This window comes from Sinocyclocheilus rhinocerous, unplaced genomic scaffold (genome assembly GCF_001515625.1).
Source record: "Sinocyclocheilus rhinocerous isolate Xijiao unplaced genomic scaffold, SAMN03320098_v1.1 scaffold349, whole genome shotgun sequence".
Taxonomy (NCBI): domain Eukaryota; kingdom Metazoa; phylum Chordata; class Actinopteri; order Cypriniformes; family Cyprinidae; genus Sinocyclocheilus; species Sinocyclocheilus rhinocerous.
Window position 1 is genome coordinate 1,173,049 of NW_015637137.1, and position 19,913 is coordinate 1,192,961.

General features: G+C 38.4%; 3 protein-coding genes across 7 annotated transcripts; 2 read left to right on the plus strand and 1 right to left on the minus strand.

Moving 5' to 3' along the window:
- Window positions 1-5: 5 nt before the first annotated feature.
- On the minus strand, window positions 6-9,537 carry ndufs1 (NADH:ubiquinone oxidoreductase core subunit S1). 2 transcript variants are annotated; one of them, XM_016563385.1, is made up of 19 exons: window positions 9,441-9,537; window positions 8,747-8,830; window positions 8,537-8,628; window positions 8,342-8,449; window positions 8,151-8,227; window positions 7,975-8,056; window positions 7,710-7,840; window positions 4,010-4,195; window positions 3,714-3,848; window positions 3,501-3,615; window positions 3,255-3,400; window positions 2,241-2,369; window positions 2,012-2,141; window positions 1,748-1,908; window positions 1,467-1,621; window positions 1,055-1,230; window positions 798-932; window positions 638-710; window positions 6-518 (listed from the first exon to the last, which is right to left on the minus strand). In XM_016563385.1, exons 2-19 carry the CDS (start codon window positions 8,823-8,825, stop codon window positions 427-429), a joined length of 2,202 nt encoding a protein of 733 aa, XP_016418871.1. In that variant the 5' UTR covers window positions 8,826-8,830; window positions 9,441-9,537; the 3' UTR covers window positions 6-426. The 2 variants fall into 2 exon arrangements, with proteins under 2 accessions (XP_016418871.1, XP_016418872.1); XM_016563386.1 differs by lacking the exons at window positions 7,710-7,840; window positions 7,975-8,056; window positions 8,151-8,227; ... (2 more) ...; window positions 8,747-8,830; window positions 9,441-9,537 and adding exons at window positions 4,592-4,722; window positions 4,857-4,938; window positions 5,033-5,109; ... (2 more) ...; window positions 5,629-5,712; window positions 6,323-6,328 and having other exon boundaries at window positions 7-518.
- eef1b2 (eukaryotic translation elongation factor 1 beta 2) lies at window positions 6,841-13,156 on the plus strand. 2 transcript variants are annotated; one of them, XM_016563388.1, is made up of 6 exons: window positions 6,841-7,007; window positions 11,353-11,475; window positions 11,670-11,799; window positions 11,988-12,051; window positions 12,739-12,864; window positions 12,955-13,156. In XM_016563388.1, the coding sequence occupies exons 1-6, from the start codon at window positions 6,928-6,930 to the stop codon at window positions 13,107-13,109; spliced, it is 678 nt and encodes a 225-aa protein (XP_016418874.1). In that variant the 5' UTR covers window positions 6,841-6,927; the 3' UTR covers window positions 13,110-13,156. The 2 variants fall into 2 exon arrangements, with proteins under 2 accessions (XP_016418874.1, XP_016418873.1); XM_016563387.1 differs by lacking the exon at window positions 6,841-7,007 and adding an exon at window positions 9,959-10,125.
- Window positions 13,157-13,471: 315 nt separating this feature from the next.
- Window positions 13,472-19,435, plus strand: zdbf2 (zinc finger, DBF-type containing 2). 3 transcript variants are annotated; one of them, XM_016563389.1, is made up of 7 exons: window positions 13,472-13,706; window positions 14,255-14,344; window positions 14,676-14,720; window positions 15,291-15,324; window positions 15,437-15,533; window positions 15,790-15,917; window positions 16,794-19,435. In XM_016563389.1, the coding sequence occupies exons 3-7, from the start codon at window positions 14,684-14,686 to the stop codon at window positions 19,234-19,236; spliced, it is 2,739 nt and encodes a 912-aa protein (XP_016418875.1). In that variant the 5' UTR covers window positions 13,472-13,706; window positions 14,255-14,344; window positions 14,676-14,683; the 3' UTR covers window positions 19,237-19,435. The 3 variants fall into 3 exon arrangements, with proteins under 3 accessions (XP_016418875.1, XP_016418876.1, XP_016418877.1); XM_016563390.1 differs by lacking the exon at window positions 13,472-13,706 and adding an exon at window positions 13,860-13,913; XM_016563391.1 differs by lacking the exons at window positions 13,472-13,706; window positions 14,255-14,344; window positions 14,676-14,720; window positions 15,291-15,324; window positions 15,437-15,533 and having other exon boundaries at window positions 15,888-15,917; window positions 16,843-19,435.
- The last annotated feature ends 478 nt before the right edge of the window (window positions 19,436-19,913 follow it).

The following is a 19,913-nucleotide window of genomic DNA, read 5'->3' on the forward strand; positions in this document are numbered from 1 at the left end:
TTTTTTAGAAAGCTTTTTCTCCTTACATTTCCATCCTAGATTCTAAATGAACCAAAACCGTGGTTCACGGTTTTTCTACCATGCCCTTGCTTTGAATAATTTATACCAGCAATGTGAACGGTGACAATAGTATATTGATATAATAAATTTTTATTTATCATAATAAGAGCTTTCCAAAACAAAGCAGACCTCATTCAGCCAAATCATGGGAAGGAAAACTTTACAACACACTTCAAAGCCTATTAAATATGAGCAAGATTAATTTCACACTTTTTTTACTGCTCTGGTGAAGTCTGACTATGCAAGAGACGAGAGACAAACAGCAAAGTATGCTGAAATCCAGGTATGTGTTTGTACATACATGTACTTGACGATGACTAATTTTGTTCATATTATTATGGATAGATTGGTATGCCTGAAAGAGTTTTAACAAATTGAGGGCTCATCAACTGCTGCTGCTCCCTCTGTCGCAGCCTTCACACACTTGGCCATTGTCTGAGAGGCTCTGCTGATGGGGTCTGTAGAGGAAGACAATTGAAGGCAATGGTAAACTACAGGTTCGTAGACATACAGTTGGTTACAGCATTCTATTCACACAAGAACTTATAAAACAAACCAAATATATTTGTTACTCCACCTGTCATGTAGAAATCCTTCACTGTGAGCTGAGGAGGGACAAGAGGAGCTGCAAGCAATGACTGATTCACAGCCTAAGGAGAACAGGAGGACATTACTGAACTGTTTTAGTAGTGCAGACTTAAAACAAAAACCAACAGAAATTGAAAAAGAACACTAACCTTTGAAAGCTCATGGGCCTGTTTGAAGTAATTGGATTCCTCTACATCATCATATCTCACCAGGTTAGGAGAGACCTCTTCCAGCCGCCTTCTCACCTCATCCACTGTGTCATATGGCAGGGTGACTCCCGCCAGCTGGGCAAACAAAAACATGAGATTCTCTACTGACCAACCTGAATTTTATTCTAAATACAGAGCTCAGGAAAGGTTTATGAACAATATTATACATTGTTAAAGACCAGGTTTTAAGAGCGTACCTCAGAAATAGCACGCAAAATCTTCCAGTCCTCACGTGCCATACCAGGAGCAGTGACTGCCACTCTGGTCTGCTGGGCACGGCCCTCTGTGTTGACGTATGTGCTATTCTTTTCGGTGTATGCAGCACCAGGCAAGATGACATCAGCCATGACTGCACCTACATCTCCATGGTGACCTGATAAGCATGTAGTGGCATTAAACCCAAAAGAATATATTTGGATGCAAGCCGCTTACCATAAAGGCCCCAATATACTCACAAAGTTGTTTGTCGTTCTTTGCTTAGAGGTAAAGTTTTGGCCTGATTTTTTTTCAAAATGATGTCACACCAGTTCGTTAGTTTATTGGGGCCTTTAGATTGCGGTATAGAAACAAAGTCTATAGTATACAAAATATGGAAGTGTGTTTACTGACCCTGGTAGATGATAAAGCTATCTTTGGGAAGATCTGCTCTGGTGATGCAATCAGCATCGGCTCCCAGGAGAAACAGTACTTTGGGAGGGTTCTTCCGGATGGCATCAACACCAGGTTTGTAACCCAAGTCCAGGGCTGCCACTTGACTGGCCACCCTGAGGTCACACGCATGTATATGACAAGGTAAGTACTTGAACTAATCAAAAAAATCAAAATTCACAATTCTTTAAATCACAGAGAACAATTAAACAAAAATGAACACACTTATGGCAGTAGCTGACCTGTGTAGCACATTGAGCACCTTCCATCCCTCCTCAACACCACTGCTGGTCCGAGAATTTTGAGCAATTGTGGACACAGCCTTAAAGATGGCTGCCCCATCCTCCCTCTGGAGAGCAGAGCTACCCACCACTACAACAGGCTTTTTGCCCTGAGCCAGGACCTGAAATACAAAAACAAAATTTTATCAAATTCTGACATCATGCTTACAGACAACGTATGACTTAACGCTCCAAATAAACTCTAACACTGATATTAAATGCTACCTTGCAGAACGGGTGTGTTCCAGCGGCGATCTCCTGCAGAACTTGTGTGGTTTCACCCAAATGGTTGTAAGAGTAGCTCAGGTCCACCTTATGACCCACCATGGCCACCTGGAGCTCATTATGCAGCCAACTGAAAGATGAAGATAAATAAAGTAAACCGTGAGGTGGAGTAAAATGACACCCGGTCAACTTTTTTCAACTGTGGCAAATGGTTGTACAATGGTTATACCTCTTACGGACACGTGCATTGAAGAGAGGAGCCTCATAACGTGGGTTTGTTCCAACCAAAAGCATAAGGTCACACTCCTCAATGCCAGTGATACGGCTGTTCAAGAGGTAATTGGAGCGCAGGTCGGTTCTAAGGAGACAAGGCCAAAAATGGTTTAAATCCCTAATAGTAAGATTGAAAGGTTAGTTCAAACAAAAATTGTCATCAATTACTCACCCCAGCTAATAGTTAAAACATTTTTCATTTAAGTCTTTCAGAGACATCATGAAAATAATCCAGTTCTTGCTTGAGGAATAAGTTTCGTTCTTGCATGTCACACAAGCATGTTTGAGTGTCCCCAAGAACCGATGAGGTTTGTTCTCAATCAAATACAGATGAGCTGCACTTGACCGTATTTAATGTGCTCCATGTATGTGTTGATCAATGTTTACATGTGAATAAAAGCCTGAATTAAATCTGTTCATCAAGAAACCCATGCCAAGACCTGGATTAAACATCTTGATTTATATGGATATGTTTTATGAACTTTTATGAAAAGTTTTATTAACTTTTAGAAGCTTGAAATTTTGATGGATTAGACTGGATTTTTTTTTTTAAACAGAACAACTTGAGGGTGAGTAAATAATGGCAGAATTTTAATTTCTGGGTGAAATATCCATTTAAGCTAATCAGTACCTCAAACATCAAGACTGATAATAACATGATCAGAAGTTGCATTTTGAATAAAGAACAACATTTTTACATCTGAAGAAATGAGTGGTGCTTGCATTGCAAAGTAGTTGCTGAAATATGGTCACTAGGCTGATACTTGCTTGCACAAGTTAAATCCTTAAGGTACGCTATTTACCTCATGATATGAGCAATGACACTGGTTTTCAAGTAATTATTAGTAGTTAGTAATAGTTATGGTACTCCAAACATCACTATGTAAAGATATGATATGACTGAAATCAGGACAGACATCACTCTCATTTCAGTCTCAAGAAAGATACGTCTGATCAGATGAGTACTCACCCGGCACCTGCCATTGGGAAGATCTCCTCAGTGCAGAGGGTGTCACTGTCCAGTCTGTTCAGTAGGTCCTTCAGTGCCACCAGTGCTTCGGCATCTACCATCCCACCCGCAATAGCTCCTACCTCAGAACCCTGAACTCCCTGGAGCTGAAAACACAAATCACAACCACTGAAATCTGTTGTCTTCAAATGACAAAGCTGGCTGATTCTGGTTAAAGCTGATTCTGGTTTATATGCAATCACTCACTGCTCCAGCCACACGTGTAAGAACATCCTCCCAGGTGGTGGCTACCAGCTGTCCACTGGCATCCTTCACCATTGGCTGGATCAGGCGCTGCCTCTTCAGTCCATCATATGAAAACCTTAGAGAGGGTGAGCCAGAAACAGGACAGTGGACTACGCATGAGTGTGTGTAAATGGAGAGAGAATGTTTTCATATTTTAAGAGCTTATGTGCTTACCTGGTCTTGTCGGATATCCATTCTTCATTGACATCCTCATTCAGACGGGGCAGAATTCTCATGACCTCACCACCCCTGGTGCTCACCACAATGTTGGAGCCAACAGCATCCAGCACATCAATAGATTCAGTCTTTCTGTAGACACATCAGCAAAGCATGTTCAAAAAGCAAAGAGGACACACATTCACCAAGTAATCCACTATTAAAAGGCAGCATAATGAAATATATATATATATATATATAAATATAAGGATCAAAGTGTACACAGGAGAACAAATAATCTCTCAGGATTGTACCTGGTCTCCCAGGGTCGTGCAGTGAAGGCGTAAGGTTTGGACGTCAGTGCTCCAACAGGACACAAGTCAATCACGTTACCAGACAATTCAGACATGAACATCTTCTCTACGTAGGTACCAATCTGCATGGAGTTACCGCGTCCTGTGGTTCCCAGGTCCTCCACACCAGCAACCTCACTGGCAAAACTGTGAAGTTATAAAAAATATTAGTATATTTGATGAATCGCTAGAGCAATTTCTTTAACACTAAAAAACTTGTATACATAACTTTATACAGTAGCTATCATGGAGTAGCGTTAGATGAAAATTCTTCTGCTTTTATTGTAAATGTAAAACCTAAAATAAAATATATATAAATTAATAATTACTAATAATTTAAATTCAATTAATAATTCAGTGTTTTCATGGCACATAAAAACAAGTTATTTTTGGTGGTGGAGCCAGTAAATGCGTCCACAGGGCAAGCAGATAAACTACTAATCCAACTGGGTCATCAGAAAAAAAAAATCTTGTTGTTGGGCTCTGCATTACATACGTTTTATGCATTTACGTAGCTTTCAGTATAATAAACCTCCAACTCACCGAACACAACGTGTGCAATGTATACAGCGGGTCATGATTGTTTTAATAAGCGGGCCGATGTTCTTATCTTCAACTGCTCTCTTCCCTTCTGTAAAACGGCTTCTGTCAGCACCAAACATCATCGATTGGTCCTATATATCCAGCACAACATCAAGATGGGTAAAAACTGAATTAGGCATAATTCTATTTACATTCTTGAGTGCATACTCAAGTTCACAGTCAAGTTCCATTAAATTGCTGTAAGTGTAAACAATATTTTTTTTACCTGAAGATCGCACTCTCCTCCCTGATCACAGATTGGACAGTCAAGAGGGTGGTTGGAAAGCAGGAACTCCATGACTCCCTCTCTATCAAAGACACAACAACAAATACAAATTAATAAATGCACTGTATGTAATGTGATGCGTGAACATTATTTGTAAAGCAAGAAACTACTCAAACCTGGCTTTCCGTGTTTTCTCTGAGTTGGTCAAAATGTTCCACCCCTTCATGACAGGCATTGCACATGCTGCAACAGGCTGTTGATGGAAGTACAGATTTTAAAAAAGTGCTTATACAAAGACTCGTCATGTATTTTGATCGATAATGTGATAACAATGATGTTATAATTATAGTGCATGTCAATAGGTTACCTTTGGTGCTTTCTCGATTTCCACCAGACACATGCGGCAGTTACCGGCCACTGACAGACGATCATGATAACAGAAACGAGGAATCTGCACACCTACTTTCTCGCAAGTCTAAACACATTAGGCATGTCAACATACTACATGGAATGTACAACTTTACATGGAATTAATAAAAGGAAATGGTCACTGCATTATCACCTGTAGAACAGTGGTCCCTGGCTCCACCATGACAGGTTTTCCATCTACAAACACTTCAACCATATTGCTTGAGGCCCGGGCTGAAGTCCGCACTGTTGTAAAAACAAGCCAGTGTTAGAAAATGATGGACAAGTCAGTAAAGTTGCTTAGCATTCTTAAAGAAGGGCATTACACTTGATTTTCAAAGATGAAAAAAATAATGCAAATTACCATTGTTAGTGGTGGCAATGGAGCCCTTGGAATGGGCAGCACCTGCCAAAGCCCGACTTACTGCTGGCAAACGCAACATGTTCGCTGTAGAAGAAAATGCCAGGTGATTAGAAGCACACGTAACATGTTGATCCCCAGTATTTAATGAATAGTATCTAGGTTAACAATGGATAAATATGCTGCTCTACTCTGAAACACAAGGACACTGTAAAGAAATAGACACAATAAAATCATACTGATCAGACCCAAGATATGCAATTGACAGTATTAATTATAAATTCTTTATTTATTCACATTTCTGCATAGTGCAGACAGTCAGCACAACAAATCTTTGGCAAGGATTACAAAACCTAAGATTTTATAACACCCATAAAACAACATGCTTCTGCCCTAAAAAAAGCATGAAGGCACAATATTTATAAAACAAAACAATTTTAAATGTATATGGGTATTGCACTGTAAAGGAAAAGTAGCTCAAACACTTAAAATGAAAAACTAATGCTGTTGACATTTCCATCTATTCACACACTGGTTAGCAGGCTAGCACTGCAGATTACTCAAGGACAGGGAGAACGTTACTGTAAATTACCCGTGCTTCGCATGCATTTATAATTCCAGCCGTCACACAAAAAGTAAATATCCAGACAATATGCCCTTTACACTTTAATATACACAAAAGATCATAAATTCTTACCTTGACGCTATTTGGCCTTCTAGACCAGAACAGCGTTACAGCCGTAGGTTCAGTTGTGAATGTGTACTCGGGTGATTTCGGAAATGACGGAAAAAGCCGATGCACATTAATCTTTGAAAAAAAGACAAAAACATTTTATTAAGTCAGATTGTTCTATAATATAGGAAATTCATACACGTATGTTAAAATACATTAATATATTAAATACATTTTATATGATTAATCTAACTTTTGTCCTTGACCTTTTACATTTATTCGTCGTCATTTCCGCTCATAAAAGCGGTCGTTTCCGTCTCTTATTTCACGTTAAAAGCCAACCAGTCAACACTGTTTTCGGTATCTGTGAAAAACGGTAGATGATTATCGTGCCGTCTTTATTGTCTATAAAAGTTAAGCTTTCCATACCTAGAGCAAATTGCTATGTTTTTTCCATACCTAGAGCAAATGTTCAATTTTCGTATGTTTTTGCTAAAATGTCAAGAGTGGGCGGAGTTATGGCGTCAGCGGTATTAAGACAGTCTCGCGTTCTTTTCTCGTTCCTTCGCTCTTCCTCCAAGTTCAGGGTTCCACGTTTGTACACGAGGTCTCACCGGTAACTTCTAACAATGGGATTTGGTGATCTCAAAACACCCGCTGGACTCAAGGTTCTGAATGAGTTTCTGGCAGACAAAAGTTACGTCGAGGGGTAAGCTATTTCAAGACTTTATTTATCAAGTCTTTGTTGGCTTGCAACAACTTGTGATTGGCCTCTTTTTCTTATGCTGTAATGCTAAAATAATTTTGGATGCAGTTATAAATGTCAAAGGTCATGGTTATTAATTTTCGTAGCTATGAATAATATGTACACTACCGGTCAAAAGTTTGGGATCAGAACGATTTTTAATGTTTTTTACAGGAGTTTCTTATGCTCATCAATGCTGCATTTATTTGATCAAAAATACAGGGAAAAAATGAAATATTGTGAAATATTATGATGTTAAATAACATTTTTCTATTTTAATATACATTAAAGTCTAATTTATTCCTGTGATACAAAGCTGAATTTTCAGCATCATTACTCCAGTCTTCAGTGTCACATGATCCTTCAGAAATCATTCTAATATGCTGATTTATTATCAGTGCTGGAAACTGTTGTGCTGAGTAATATTTTTTTGGAACCTGTGATACTTTTTTTTTTCAGGATTCTTTGATGAATAAAAAGTTAAAAAGAAGAGCATTTATTTAAAATAGAAATCTTTTCTGGAGCCAGTAAATGCGTCCACAGGGCAAGCAGATAAACTACTAATCCAACTGGGTCATCAGAAAAAAAAAATCTTGTTGTTGGGCTCTGCATTACATACGTTTTATGCATTTACGTAGCTTTCAGTATAATAAACCTCCAACTCACCGAACACAACGTGTGCAATGTATACAGCGGGTCATGATTGTTTTAATGAGCGGGCCGATGTTCTTATCTTCAACTGCTCTCTTCCCTTCTGTAAAACGGCTTCTGTCAGCACCAAACATCATCGATTGGTCCTATATATCCAGCACAACATCAAGATGGGTAAAAACTGAATTAGGCATAATTCTATTTACATTCTTGAGTGCATACTCAAGTTCACAGTCAAGTTCCATTAAATTGCTGTAAGTGTAAACAATATTTTTTTTACCTGAAGATCGCACTCTCCTCCCTGATCACAGATTGGACAGTCAAGAGGGTGGTTGGAAAGCAGGAACTCCATGACTCCCTCTCTATCAAAGACACAACAACAAATACAAATTAATAAATGCACTGTATGTAATGTGATGCGTGAACATTATTTGTAAAGCAAGAAACTACTCAAACCTGGCTTTCCGTGTTTTCTCTGAGTTGGTCAAAATGTTCCACCCCTTCATGACAGGCATTGCACATGCTGCAACAGGCTGTTGATGGAAGTACAGATTTTAAAAAAGTGCTTATACAAAGACTCGTCATGTATTTTGATCGATAATGTGATAACAATGATGTTATAATTATAGTGCATGTCAATAGGTTACCTTTGGTGCTTTCTCGATTTCCACCAGACACATGCGGCAGTTACCGGCCACTGACAGACGATCATGATAACAGAAACGAGGAATCTGCACACCTACTTTCTCGCAAGTCTAAACACATTAGGCATGTCAACATACTACATGGAATGTACAACTTTACATGGAATTAATAAAAGGAAATGGTCACTGCATTATCACCTGTAGAACAGTGGTCCCTGGCTCCACCATGACAGGTTTTCCATCTACAAACACTTCAACCATATTGCTTGAGGCCCGGGCTGAAGTCCGCACTGTTGTAAAAACAAGCCAGTGTTAGAAAATGATGGACAAGTCAGTAAAGTTGCTTAGCATTCTTAAAGAAGGGCATTACACTTGATTTTCAAAGATGAAAAAAATAATGCAAATTACCATTGTTAGTGGTGGCAATGGAGCCCTTGGAATGGGCAGCACCTGCCAAAGCCCGACTTACTGCTGGCAAACGCAACATGTTCGCTGTAGAAGAAAATGCCAGGTGATTAGAAGCACACGTAACATGTTGATCCCCAGTATTTAATGAATAGTATCTAGGTTAACAATGGATAAATATGCTGCTCTACTCTGAAACACAAGGACACTGTAAAGAAATAGACACAATAAAATCATACTGATCAGACCCAAGATATGCAATTGACAGTATTAATTATAAATTCTTTATTTATTCACATTTCTGCATAGTGCAGACAGTCAGCACAACAAATCTTTGGCAAGGATTACAAAACCTAAGATTTTATAACACCCATAAAACAACATGCTTCTGCCCTAAAAAAAGCATGAAGGCACAATATTTATAAAACAAAACAATTTTAAATGTATATGGGTATTGCACTGTAAAGGAAAAGTAGCTCAAACACTTAAAATGAAAAACTAATGCTGTTGACATTTCCATCTATTCACACACTGGTTAGCAGGCTAGCACTGCAGATTACTCAAGGACAGGGAGAACGTTACTGTAAATTACCCGTGCTTCGCATGCATTTATAATTCCAGCCGTCACACAAAAAGTAAATATCCAGACAATATGCCCTTTACACTTTAATATACACAAAAGATCATAAATTCTTACCTTGACGCTATTTGGCCTTCTAGACCAGAACAGCGTTACAGCCGTAGGTTCAGTTGTGAATGTGTACTCGGGTGATTTCGGAAATGACGGAAAAAGCCGATGCACATTAATCTTTGAAAAAAAGACAAAAACATTTTATTAAGTCAGATTGTTCTATAATATAGGAAATTCATACACGTATGTTAAAATACATTAATATATTAAATACATTTTATATGATTAATCTAACTTTTGTCCTTGACCTTTTACATTTATTCGTCGTCATTTCCGCTCATAAAAGCGGTCGTTTCCGTCTCTTATTTCACGTTAAAAGCCAACCAGTCAACACTGTTTTCGGTATCTGTGAAAAACGGTAGATGATTATCGTGCCGTCTTTATTGTCTATAAAAGTTAAGCTTTCCATACCTAGAGCAAATTGCTATGTTTTTTCCATACCTAGAGCAAATGTTCAATTTTCGTATGTTTTTGCTAAAATGTCAAGAGTGGGCGGAGTTATGGCGTCAGCGGTATTAAGACAGTCTCGCGTTCTTTTCTCGTTCCTTCGCTCTTCCTCCAAGTTCAGGGTTCCACGTTTGTACACGAGGTCTCACCGGTAACTTCTAACAATGGGATTTGGTGATCTCAAAACACCCGCTGGACTCAAGGTTCTGAATGAGTTTCTGGCAGACAAAAGTTACGTCGAGGGGTAAGCTATTTCAAGACTTTATTTATCAAGTCTTTGTTGGCTTGCAACAACTTGTGATTGGCCTCTTTTTCTTATGCTGTAATGCTAAAATAATTTTGGATGCAGTTATAAATGTCAAAGGTCATGGTTATTAATTTTCGTAGCTATGAATAATATGTACACTACCGGTCAAAAGTTTGGGATCAGAACGATTTTTAATGTTTTTTACAGGAGTTTCTTATGCTCATCAATGCTGCATTTATTTGATCAAAAATACAGGGAAAAAATGAAATATTGTGAAATATTATGATGTTAAATAACATTTTTCTATTTTAATATACATTAAAGTCTAATTTATTCCTGTGATACAAAGCTGAATTTTCAGCATCATTACTCCAGTCTTCAGTGTCACATGATCCTTCAGAAATCATTCTAATATGCTGATTTATTATCAGTGCTGGAAACTGTTGTGCTGAGTAATATTTTTTTGGAACCTGTGATACTTTTTTTTTTCAGGATTCTTTGATGAATAAAAAGTTAAAAAGAAGAGCATTTATTAAAAATATAAATCTTTTCTAACAATATACACTACAGTTTTGAAATAAATTAACTTCTATTCAGCAAGGATGTGTTAAATTGTTAATAAGTGATAGCAAAGATTTATATTGTTAGAAAAGATTTATATTTTGAATAAATGCTGTTTTTAACTTTTTTTATTCGTCAAAGAATCCTGACAAAAGTATTGCAGTTTCCAAAAAAATATTTGGCAGCACAACTGTTGCCAACATCGATAATTTCAGCTTTGTAAAGTTATTGTGAATTTATGCCTGATTTACAGGGAATTCCCAGGCAAACACTTGAAAGTAAACGCTTACATTGTGGGAATGAATATCCAATGCCTGGTTAGTTTAAAAATTCATATGCATTTTACTTAAGAATGAATGAGAAATTTGTGTTTGCTACATGAAATCTTGCTATCTTTAGTTTGAATTCCAAGTCTTACTGATCCCAAACTTTTGACTGGTAGTGTATGTACAATCAAACATTGTAGGTAGGGTCTGTATTTGTAGTAGTTCCCCTCCCCCAAGTGTTTGCCAAGTGCCACATTTTCATTGCTGTACTGTGGATCCATTTGTAAATATTATGCAATTATATAATTTAATCCATTCATAAATGCCTCTTATTGCTCATGGAGAAAACACCAGCCTCACTACACATTTAAAGGCTCAATACTCATTTTCTTAACAGGTATGTGCCCTCTCAGGCTGATATTGCAGTGTTCGATGCTCTGTCTGGCACCCCCTCAGCTGACCTCTGCCATGCTTTGCGGTGGTACAACCACATCAAGTCTTACCAGAAGGAGAAGGGCAGGTAATGAGAAGCTTGTTTGTAATATTTAATGTTTTGTAGGTACTTCCACCAATATATGATGATTATCCTATCACCATCTTTCGCCTGAGTGACTGATGCACAATCTTTCAAATTCTGATTTGGCTGGGAATTCACAAGACTGTCAGGTGCTCTTGTGCAGTAACAAGGATTCACTCTCCTTTCCTTACCTTTAGTCTTCCAGGTGTGAAGAAGCCTCTCAGTCAGTACGGCCCTGCTGGTGTGGAGGACACAACTGCAGCAGCTCCTGCAGCGGCTGATGAAGACGACGATGACATTGATCTGTTTGGTTCTGATGAGGAAGAGGTGAGTTTAGTAGCAGAAGGGATGGCGTGTTTTGACAGAATTGCCTGGTGAAATGATGATTTTTCTCACCATCTTTCGGCTGATGTTGTGATGGACAACCTTTTCTTCCTGAAAACCAGTTAGTAAAATATGACCATGCTGTTGCTGTAAGTTTGTGCACACCTGGTCATGGATCTCTTTCTTTACAGGATGAGGAAACCAAAAAGATCAAGGAGGAGAGGCTTGCAGCATACAATGCAAAGAAGGCAAAGAGTATGTATTAACCGTCTCTTAAATGCACACTACTGGTCAAATAATTGAGATTTACACTTTTTGAAGACTTTTATGCTCACCAAGGAAATCATAAATCATTCTGATGTGCTGATTTGGTGGTCCGTTATCAATAATAGTTCTCATCAATGTTGAAAACAGTTTTTGCTGCTTAATATTTTTGTGGAAACCATTACATTTGTTAATTTTTCCTAAATCTTACCCAAAACTTTTAAATGTAGTGTATCGTGGTTTCCACAAATAAGCAGCAAAAACAGTTTTCAACATTAAGAAATGTTTCTTTAACACCAAATCAGCATATTAGAATGATTTCTGAAGGATCATGTGACACAGAAGACTAAACTAACTGCTGCTAAAAAAATTAGCATTGCCATCCCATGAATATATTACATTTTTAAAATAGAATACAGTGTAGTGATATGTTAGTGTTTTTATCCAAATCAGCCATGTTGAGCACAGTAGACTTCTTTCAACAAACTTAAATCCTAATTGTTCCAAACTTTTGACATTGTGACTAGTTTAGTGATAACTTCATATTACCATCTTTCGGCTGAATGAAAAAAAAAAAAAAAATTTTTTTTTGCCTGATACCCACTAGTCATTTAATTGTGATTGTTGGATTCCTGTGTTTGCTTTACCATTGACTCTGTCTTTTTAATGTCTGTGCAGAGCCTGCACTTATCGCCAAGTCTTCCATCCTGTTGGATGTCAAGCCCTGGGATGATGAAACTGACATGGCCAAGCTTGAGGAGTGTGTGCGCAGCATTCAGTTGGACGGTTTAGTCTGGGGACAATGTAAGTCAAAATACAGTGTATGTAAGTCAAAAGTTTGGTCCATATTTTGTATTTCAATAGACTAATTGTCACCTGACCTCTCCTGTACAGCTAAGCTGTTGCCTGTCGGCTATGGCATCAAGAAGCTGCAGGTTGCCTGTGTTGTGGAAGATGATAAAGTTGGAACAGACCAGCTGGAGGAACTGATCACAGCCTTTGAGGACTATGTGCAGTCCATGGATGTGGCAGCCTTCAATAAGATCTGAAACCCCACAGTACAAAGCATCAATCAAATAAAAGCACTTCAAATGCACCTTTGTACGTGGTTTATTTTTTTAAATTGTGTTGTGTGGCTTCAAATTGAAAATGTTAAATATTTGTCATGAATGTGCTGCGTTTTAAAGACTTTCTATGAACTTAGTCCAGTTTCTGTCTCTCTTCCTTTTTATTTATTTATTTATTTTTATATATATATATATATATAAAAAACTGTTTAAATGCACTGAGAAATGTATAATATACTGTAGCAAATTGTAACCAATAATTTAACTTTAGATTGATTTGAATGTAATAGGCCAGTTTATTATTTGTTTTTATATTCTCAGGTTTAGCATGACTGTGGGAACTATTGCACAAATTCATAGTTTGCAATATTTATAATGTTACCATCAAGGCATGTAATCAGATATTTCTATAAAGGTTATTTTGTCGCGTTGGTTGAGTTTGCAGCCCATTGATTAAATTTCGCCTCGGAATCTTCTAGTGGGCGGGTTCCCGCGCTTTATTCTTACGTCACTCCACTAGCAGACCTAAGCTAAATACGGCTACCGATGGGATCTAAGTGGAATAACATCTATAATCAGGTGACAGCACGATGAAGACTGCAGCCACATTGTGTTCATGTATTTTGTAGATCATAAATAAGTTAATATTTACTATGTCACGGTCTCGCTGTCCACGTTGTCATGTTAAGTGTCTCTAGCTTGCTAAGTGAACTAGCATAGCTGGCTAGCTTAAACTACAGTTTGTGTGTTCCCAAACAGTGTGGATAGTCTGAAACCGTGTAAAATGTAAGCGTTTTCAAATACATTTTACGTTAAAGTGTATTTATGTGGTAATATTAGGGCGTGCTGTTTAAATGGCCGTGTATGTGTGTGCAGGCCGGTACATATTTGAGTATTAATTTATGAGTAGTTAAAGCTGGACCGTAAAAACACTTCAAATTAATGACAAGTTCATTGTGTACATGTTTTAAAGCATCAAAACTGATTTAAGATACAAATAGTGCTTTATTAATGTATCTTTCGTTTTTAATGTATTGGTTCGTATTATACAAGTAGAATAAGCAAGTGCACTTACAAGAGACTTTTAAGTGTTTTCTAATTCTGCATAATGTATCCTACATCTTTAGATGCGACTTTTAACTTACCACACATGGCTGTACACATCTACGCGATGAAGTGACACGGAAACATTTTTAGTCATTCTCTCCTCCATGTAGGTGAGTATGTTATATATTTAGTATATATATATTTTTTTTATTTAGTATGCCTGTTTATCGAAATGTTTTTTCTTATAGTCTATTGCTTAAGTTTATTTATAAAATACACAACAATACAGCATAAGTAAGTAATTGCATAGCAGTGTATTTATGTTTCTGCAAGGCCCAGAGCAAGAAAGATAAAATATAGTGGAAAAATTAAGTGGATTTGCTAGAGAACACTGTAAATGCATAATAAAAATGTTAACAGTGAAATAGTTCTGAATGTCCAACAGTACAATGATACACCATGCAACTCTCTCTTACTCTGTGTTTGTGTGATTGTTTATAGACAGCACCATGCCCTTGGAGGAGGGACCACCGTCCTCTGCTAAAAGTAAGGCAGTTTTTATATTTCAGTTGTTTTTTTTAGTCATTGAGCACTGGAGAGCCTGGAGGGACTATTAAAATACTAATTATATAATCATACACCGTTAGGATAATAAAATAGATTTTATAATAAAGAACTTTTAAAAGGGAGATGAAAACCCTTCTATGTGTATGTTGTTGATGTAAAATGATATGCCTCCAATCAAACTGTACAGCATTTTGGTACAAATCATTTGTTAGAAATCTAGTCAAACTAGACAAATGCCAACATGGACAGGTTGTGAGACATGTCCTTATCTTCAAAAAATTATGAACAACACTAAAAAAAAAGACTACAATAAATATGGGTAAATGATGAAGATGAACATTGTTCATGAGGAACTGTTGCCTAAAGATATCTAATAAATAAGAACAATTTAAATGTATTAATGGTATTTTTAACATTTGAAAGATCATTATATTTGGTATTGTCTTGGGTCATCACTGATGTCCAGTGCAACATCTGTGTCTTGAAGCTAAACTAGTTGAGAAGCACTGATTTAGAGAATGCATGTAAATGTTTTGTCATGTGTTGTAGAGGCAGAGAGGCGTCCAGCTGACTTGTCCGGCAGGTGAGTTGTCTGAAAATAAATTTGCAGCAGTCCATTATCCATCTCATTATGTGTTTATATTACAAATTTAAAACAAATAAATATCTAAGCCTATTATTTACCCCATCTGAAGGACTAGTAGAGGAGAAGAGCCTGTTGCTGGTCCTTCCAGCTCCCAAAGACAGGGTTACTGCAGCTGCTGTCAAGTTCTGTACAATAGTGTGGAACAGGTACGTAACTCTCCATCATTCCTCCTTTTTGAAATACTGTTGTGGTCAAGATATTGGTCAAAGTATTTGTTAAGTTCGGGTTAATAATTCCATTTTAGCAATTTAATGTGAACCACTACCAAATATATTTATATTGGAGTTTAAAGATTCTAATATCATGCATTTATGATAATCAGACCTGTTTATAATTATTAATATTACGACATTCTGAGTTATTATGGCTTTTTTGTAAACAACTTGTTGTTGTATTCTGCAGCACATCTTGAGTGCCCAACATAGAGAAGTGGTACGAGCTGCTAGAGCCAATGTATCTTCTGGAAGTTTGTTAGAGAGATTCCTTCAGGATGTGCTTCAGCATCATCCTCAAAGCTATAGTGATACACGGTATGGTATCCACATCAGATTTCTTATTTTGCCTTGTTGACATGTTCCCATAACATACTGCATACTTTGAGTTTTGTGAATTGTAGGGATGAAACGATTCACTCAGCTCATGATTCGATTCGATTCACGATTTTAATTTCACGATTCGATTTTCTCACAATTTTTTTAAACAAAATGAGTTTGAAGACATTATACAGTAAATGAAAAGGTGTCCTTTTATTAGGCTATTGCTGCACGTTTCTTTGTGAAATTGAAATATAACAAAACTAAATTGAAATTTTAAAACAAACTAAGGCTTTGTCTATGCTCTTTCCATTTAAAATTAGAGGCAACCACTATATTTTAATTACGATCCAAACAAAGATGCAGCATACATGCAGCATGAGCAGTTTTTAATCTAAATGAAACTGTATAATTTCGAAATTTGAAGCAAAAACAGAATGGTCTGACTTTAGTTTTGTGAAACTATACTACATAAAACATATCTGAACGAAACGGCAGACGAGCTGAATGAGATACAAATTCACTTTCTGCCAGCAGGTGGCACTTATGAACAGCAATGATATAGTGTTTCCTGGGTTACTGCTGTAAACAAAGTAGAGCTGCGCTTATGAACACTACTTTAATATGCATCGTTCAGATGCAAGATGAAAAGAAAATACCACGTAAACTTTTCTAAAGTCAGTTCCCCTCAGAGATACATTCATATAAACTCCTACTACAATTGTATCGCGATTTGTTTGGCATCTCTACCGATTTGAATCGTCACATATTTTAAGCGATTTTCAACCGACTCGCTGTTCATCATTACATCCCTAGTGAATTGCAAAAAAACAGCGTTCACTTGCTGTTTTTGACACCTCTTTTTCTCTGTAGACCTACCCATGCTGATCTACCTTCGCTAACCACCCCACTCATCCCAAAGGAGGTGCTCTCAGAGGTGTACTGTGGATCAGACGATGATGGTGTCTCTGTTGGAACACGTGAGGAGATGCCTACCTCTGATGAAGAGTCCTGTGAAATGCTGCTAATTGCAGCCTCAACTCCAGCAGTGATGACTGACCTTACTGCATCTACACACGTACAAACCACTTCCCAAAAAGGAAAAATGGTGCCTGAACCACCTCCCCCTGAAAAGTACTCCCCCACACAGGGTTTTTTGCACAAGACTAGTGGCAGCTCTGCCAATGACAAACCGAATACATCACAATTGACACTACCTGTTCAGAGACAGAGTTTACAAACAAACCCTTCTGGACATCCCTGTGCTTCAGAGGGTCCACCAGTCGCCAAGACTGGAGCTGTTGAACACAGGAAAGCGCACAAGAAGACCAATAGGGATAAAGAGGGGAGTGACTCCATTACAGCTTACCGTGCCCCACCAGCTGCAAAGTGCATTACCTCAAAGGACCAGCCTTCAACTTTTCGATCAGTGGCTGAAGAGTCCACAGTGTGGATTTCAGCACTGCCACCTTGGAAAGGCCCCCATAGGGAACGGACATTCAGTCATCTGTCTGACCAGATTCGAGATGTGATAGAGGAGGTTATTGAAAAATACTGTTATGGCCACAGTCTCAGTGTCGATCAGCGGGAGGATGATGGTAGCTTCGTTTTGAGTCATCAGTCTATGAGTCAATCCAAAGGCAGTGAAGGATGGGACAATGCAATACAGATGGCGTTGGGAAAGCCAAAGGCTGAAGAAAAAAATTTAGCTGAGTTACTGGAAGTGCATATAAATCTTGAAGACCAAGGATACCAGACTCAGCTGGACACAGCCCTAAACACTGTGGGAACACCTGAGGAAAACAAGGAGAGTTCTGCTGAGAATGTGTTTCCTGATCTTCCCCACATACCACAGTCTTTTGTTGGCAAAACATTGACACAGGTGATGTTTGAAGATGACATGAAGATAGACTCCATAGTAAAAGAATTCCAACAAGGCCAGTTCCGTTGCTATTTTGACAGCGAATCATTAGCTAGGTTTGGGAAGCACAGTAAAAAAAGGAGAAAGAAAAAGAAGCAGGACAAAAATGAGGAGACCGATAACGCTGGGTGGGAGCCTACAGACATCTTGCCACTCATGGATCACAATGAAGAGGACCCCAAACATTCTGCTATTTTGAAAAAGTCTAGGCAAAAAATTTACAGACTTGCATCACGTTGCCAAGTGGTAAAGGTAAGCCACGGTACACAGACCATCCCTCTTATCTGCCCTGTGGTGCGGCGAAAATCGTCACAAGTAACATTCCCCTCAACACACAGTGAAAAGCCCCAGCAATGCCCCAGCCCTGAAAGGACCCCTGACATGAAAACTAGACTCTGTGCTTTGAAGCTTCCAGCTTCTTACTGCAAGATAATGAGTCCTCTACAGCCCAAAACTGTGGTCTATGTGCTTTCTTCCCCAGATGGGGGTCAAAGAATCTCCAAGCCTACCCCTATTAAGAAAGCAGGGAGGAAACGGAAGTCATATGATAGCGATGTTGGCCTGAAGTACAAATACAAAAAGACACCTCTTAAGTTCTATGACCCTTTGACCAATAGGATCTTGAAGAGTCCACCAAAAGGCATGTCTTCACCCTCTAATTCCAAGTCTCTTTCACACGTCCGACAGCTATTCCGTAGCCTTAGCCCGGATATTAATAAGGAGAGGCAGGGCCTGGGGCAGGGGCAGTCATCAGGAGGTTCTCGGAAGGCTCGTGGTAGGAGCAGCATGGTTGATCTATGTACCTCCACCTCAGACTCCATTCTGGATAGCGGTGGCCCCTCAGAACCTGGTTCCTCTTTATCTAGCAGCCGAAGAGCCTTATTCACCCGCTCCTCTATCTCAAGTAGCAGTTGTTTCCTCCTCGGACATCTCACGCCATCTACCCATGTGGATGATTCTTCCAAAGCACTTTCTCACTCTTGTGCGGGCAGTTCCTATAAGGTTGGAGGACTGGAACAAGATGAACACCGCCAACAAACGCCAGCTGACCAAACACCAATCAGACGTAGCTCACGGAGGGCTGGACCTTTGACTCCAGCCAAGAGACCACCAGTACCCCCTTACAGGACCAAAAGGAAGTCACCCAAACCACAGCGCAAAGCAAAATCACAAAGCAATCTCCAGCAAACTGTTGGCTCCCGTATATCTGCAGAATGTAGGACATCTCCCAGAAACAAGAGCCCTGCTAGGTCCTCACTTAGATCATCGGCTTCCTCTAAACTGGCAATTCAGCCGGTTATTACATCCACTTCTAAACAAATAAATACAATGCTCAGTGCCAGTCAGCAGAAGAGAGTGAGGGGGAGGACCGCCACTGTACATATAGCAGACTGAACTTTATTAGACACCAGCCATGAGCATAAGCTGTCTTCTGTTTTTCAAATGCTGTATAGTTTTGCACAGTTAAATTTCAGCTGACTGTTTCTAGTTGAAGTTAATTTTTGTCTCTATATGTTTGTTTATTTGTCATATGCATTTTTTAACTTGTAATGAGTATATTTTTTAAGTTTATAATGGGTATTTTCTCAAAGGTTGATGGTTGTAAATTAAATTTATAATGAATATTTTTGTCCTTGGTAATGATATATTAGAGCATGTTTTTCACAATGGGTTTTGGCACTATTAACCCTCTGGGCCTCTTCGGTTATTTTTGACCGAAAAAATCTATATTTAGAAATTTTAAAAATCGTGGCTTCATCGGAATGAGATGACACTCGTACTGGTGACTTTTGTAAAATCATGGACATGATTCGGATATGTTAAAGGATCAAAAAAAAAAAGTCACACTTGGCTCCTTCGCGGTCAAAAATGACTGACATAGGAAAAAATACGAAAACTCACAGAATCTTTTGGTGGTACAAACTACAAATCAGCCACTGTGCAGAACAAAAGTGCACAGCAATCAAAGGGTGACTCTCTAAAATATCAAGAGTGCAAAATAGACACCCAGGCACACACACACACACTCACAAAGAAATGAACTGGTAAGGCTGCAACAGCAAATTTTGAGA

Coding starts and splice junctions, on each gene's coding strand:
- eef1b2 (XM_016563388.1), top strand. CDS start 6,928: ATGGGATTTGGTGATCTCAAAACACCCGCTGGACTCAAGGTTCTGAAT. Junction 7,008..11,352: donor GACAAAAGTTACGTCGAGGG/GTAAGCTATTTC, acceptor TTTTCTTAACAG/GTATGTGCCCTCTCAGGCTG. Junction 12,052..12,738: donor CAATGCAAAGAAGGCAAAGA/GTATGTATTAAC, acceptor ATGTCTGTGCAG/AGCCTGCACTTATCGCCAAG.
- ndufs1 (XM_016563385.1), bottom strand. CDS start 8,825: ATGTTGCGTTTGCCAGCAGTAAGTCGGGCTTTGGCAGGTGCTGCCCAT. Junction 8,629..8,746: donor CATTGCCACCACTAACAATG/GTAATTTGCATT, acceptor TTTTTACAACAG/TGCGGACTTCAGCCCGGGCC. Junction 519..637: donor GAAGGATTTCTACATGACAG/GTGGAGTAACAA, acceptor CTTCCTCTACAG/ACCCCATCAGCAGAGCCTCT.
- zdbf2 (XM_016563389.1), top strand. CDS start 14,684: ATGCCCTTGGAGGAGGGACCACCGTCCTCTGCTAAAA. Junction 15,534..15,789: donor TGTACAATAGTGTGGAACAG/GTACGTAACTCT, acceptor TGTATTCTGCAG/CACATCTTGAGTGCCCAACA. Junction 15,918..16,793: donor CAAAGCTATAGTGATACACG/GTATGGTATCCA, acceptor TTTTCTCTGTAG/ACCTACCCATGCTGATCTAC.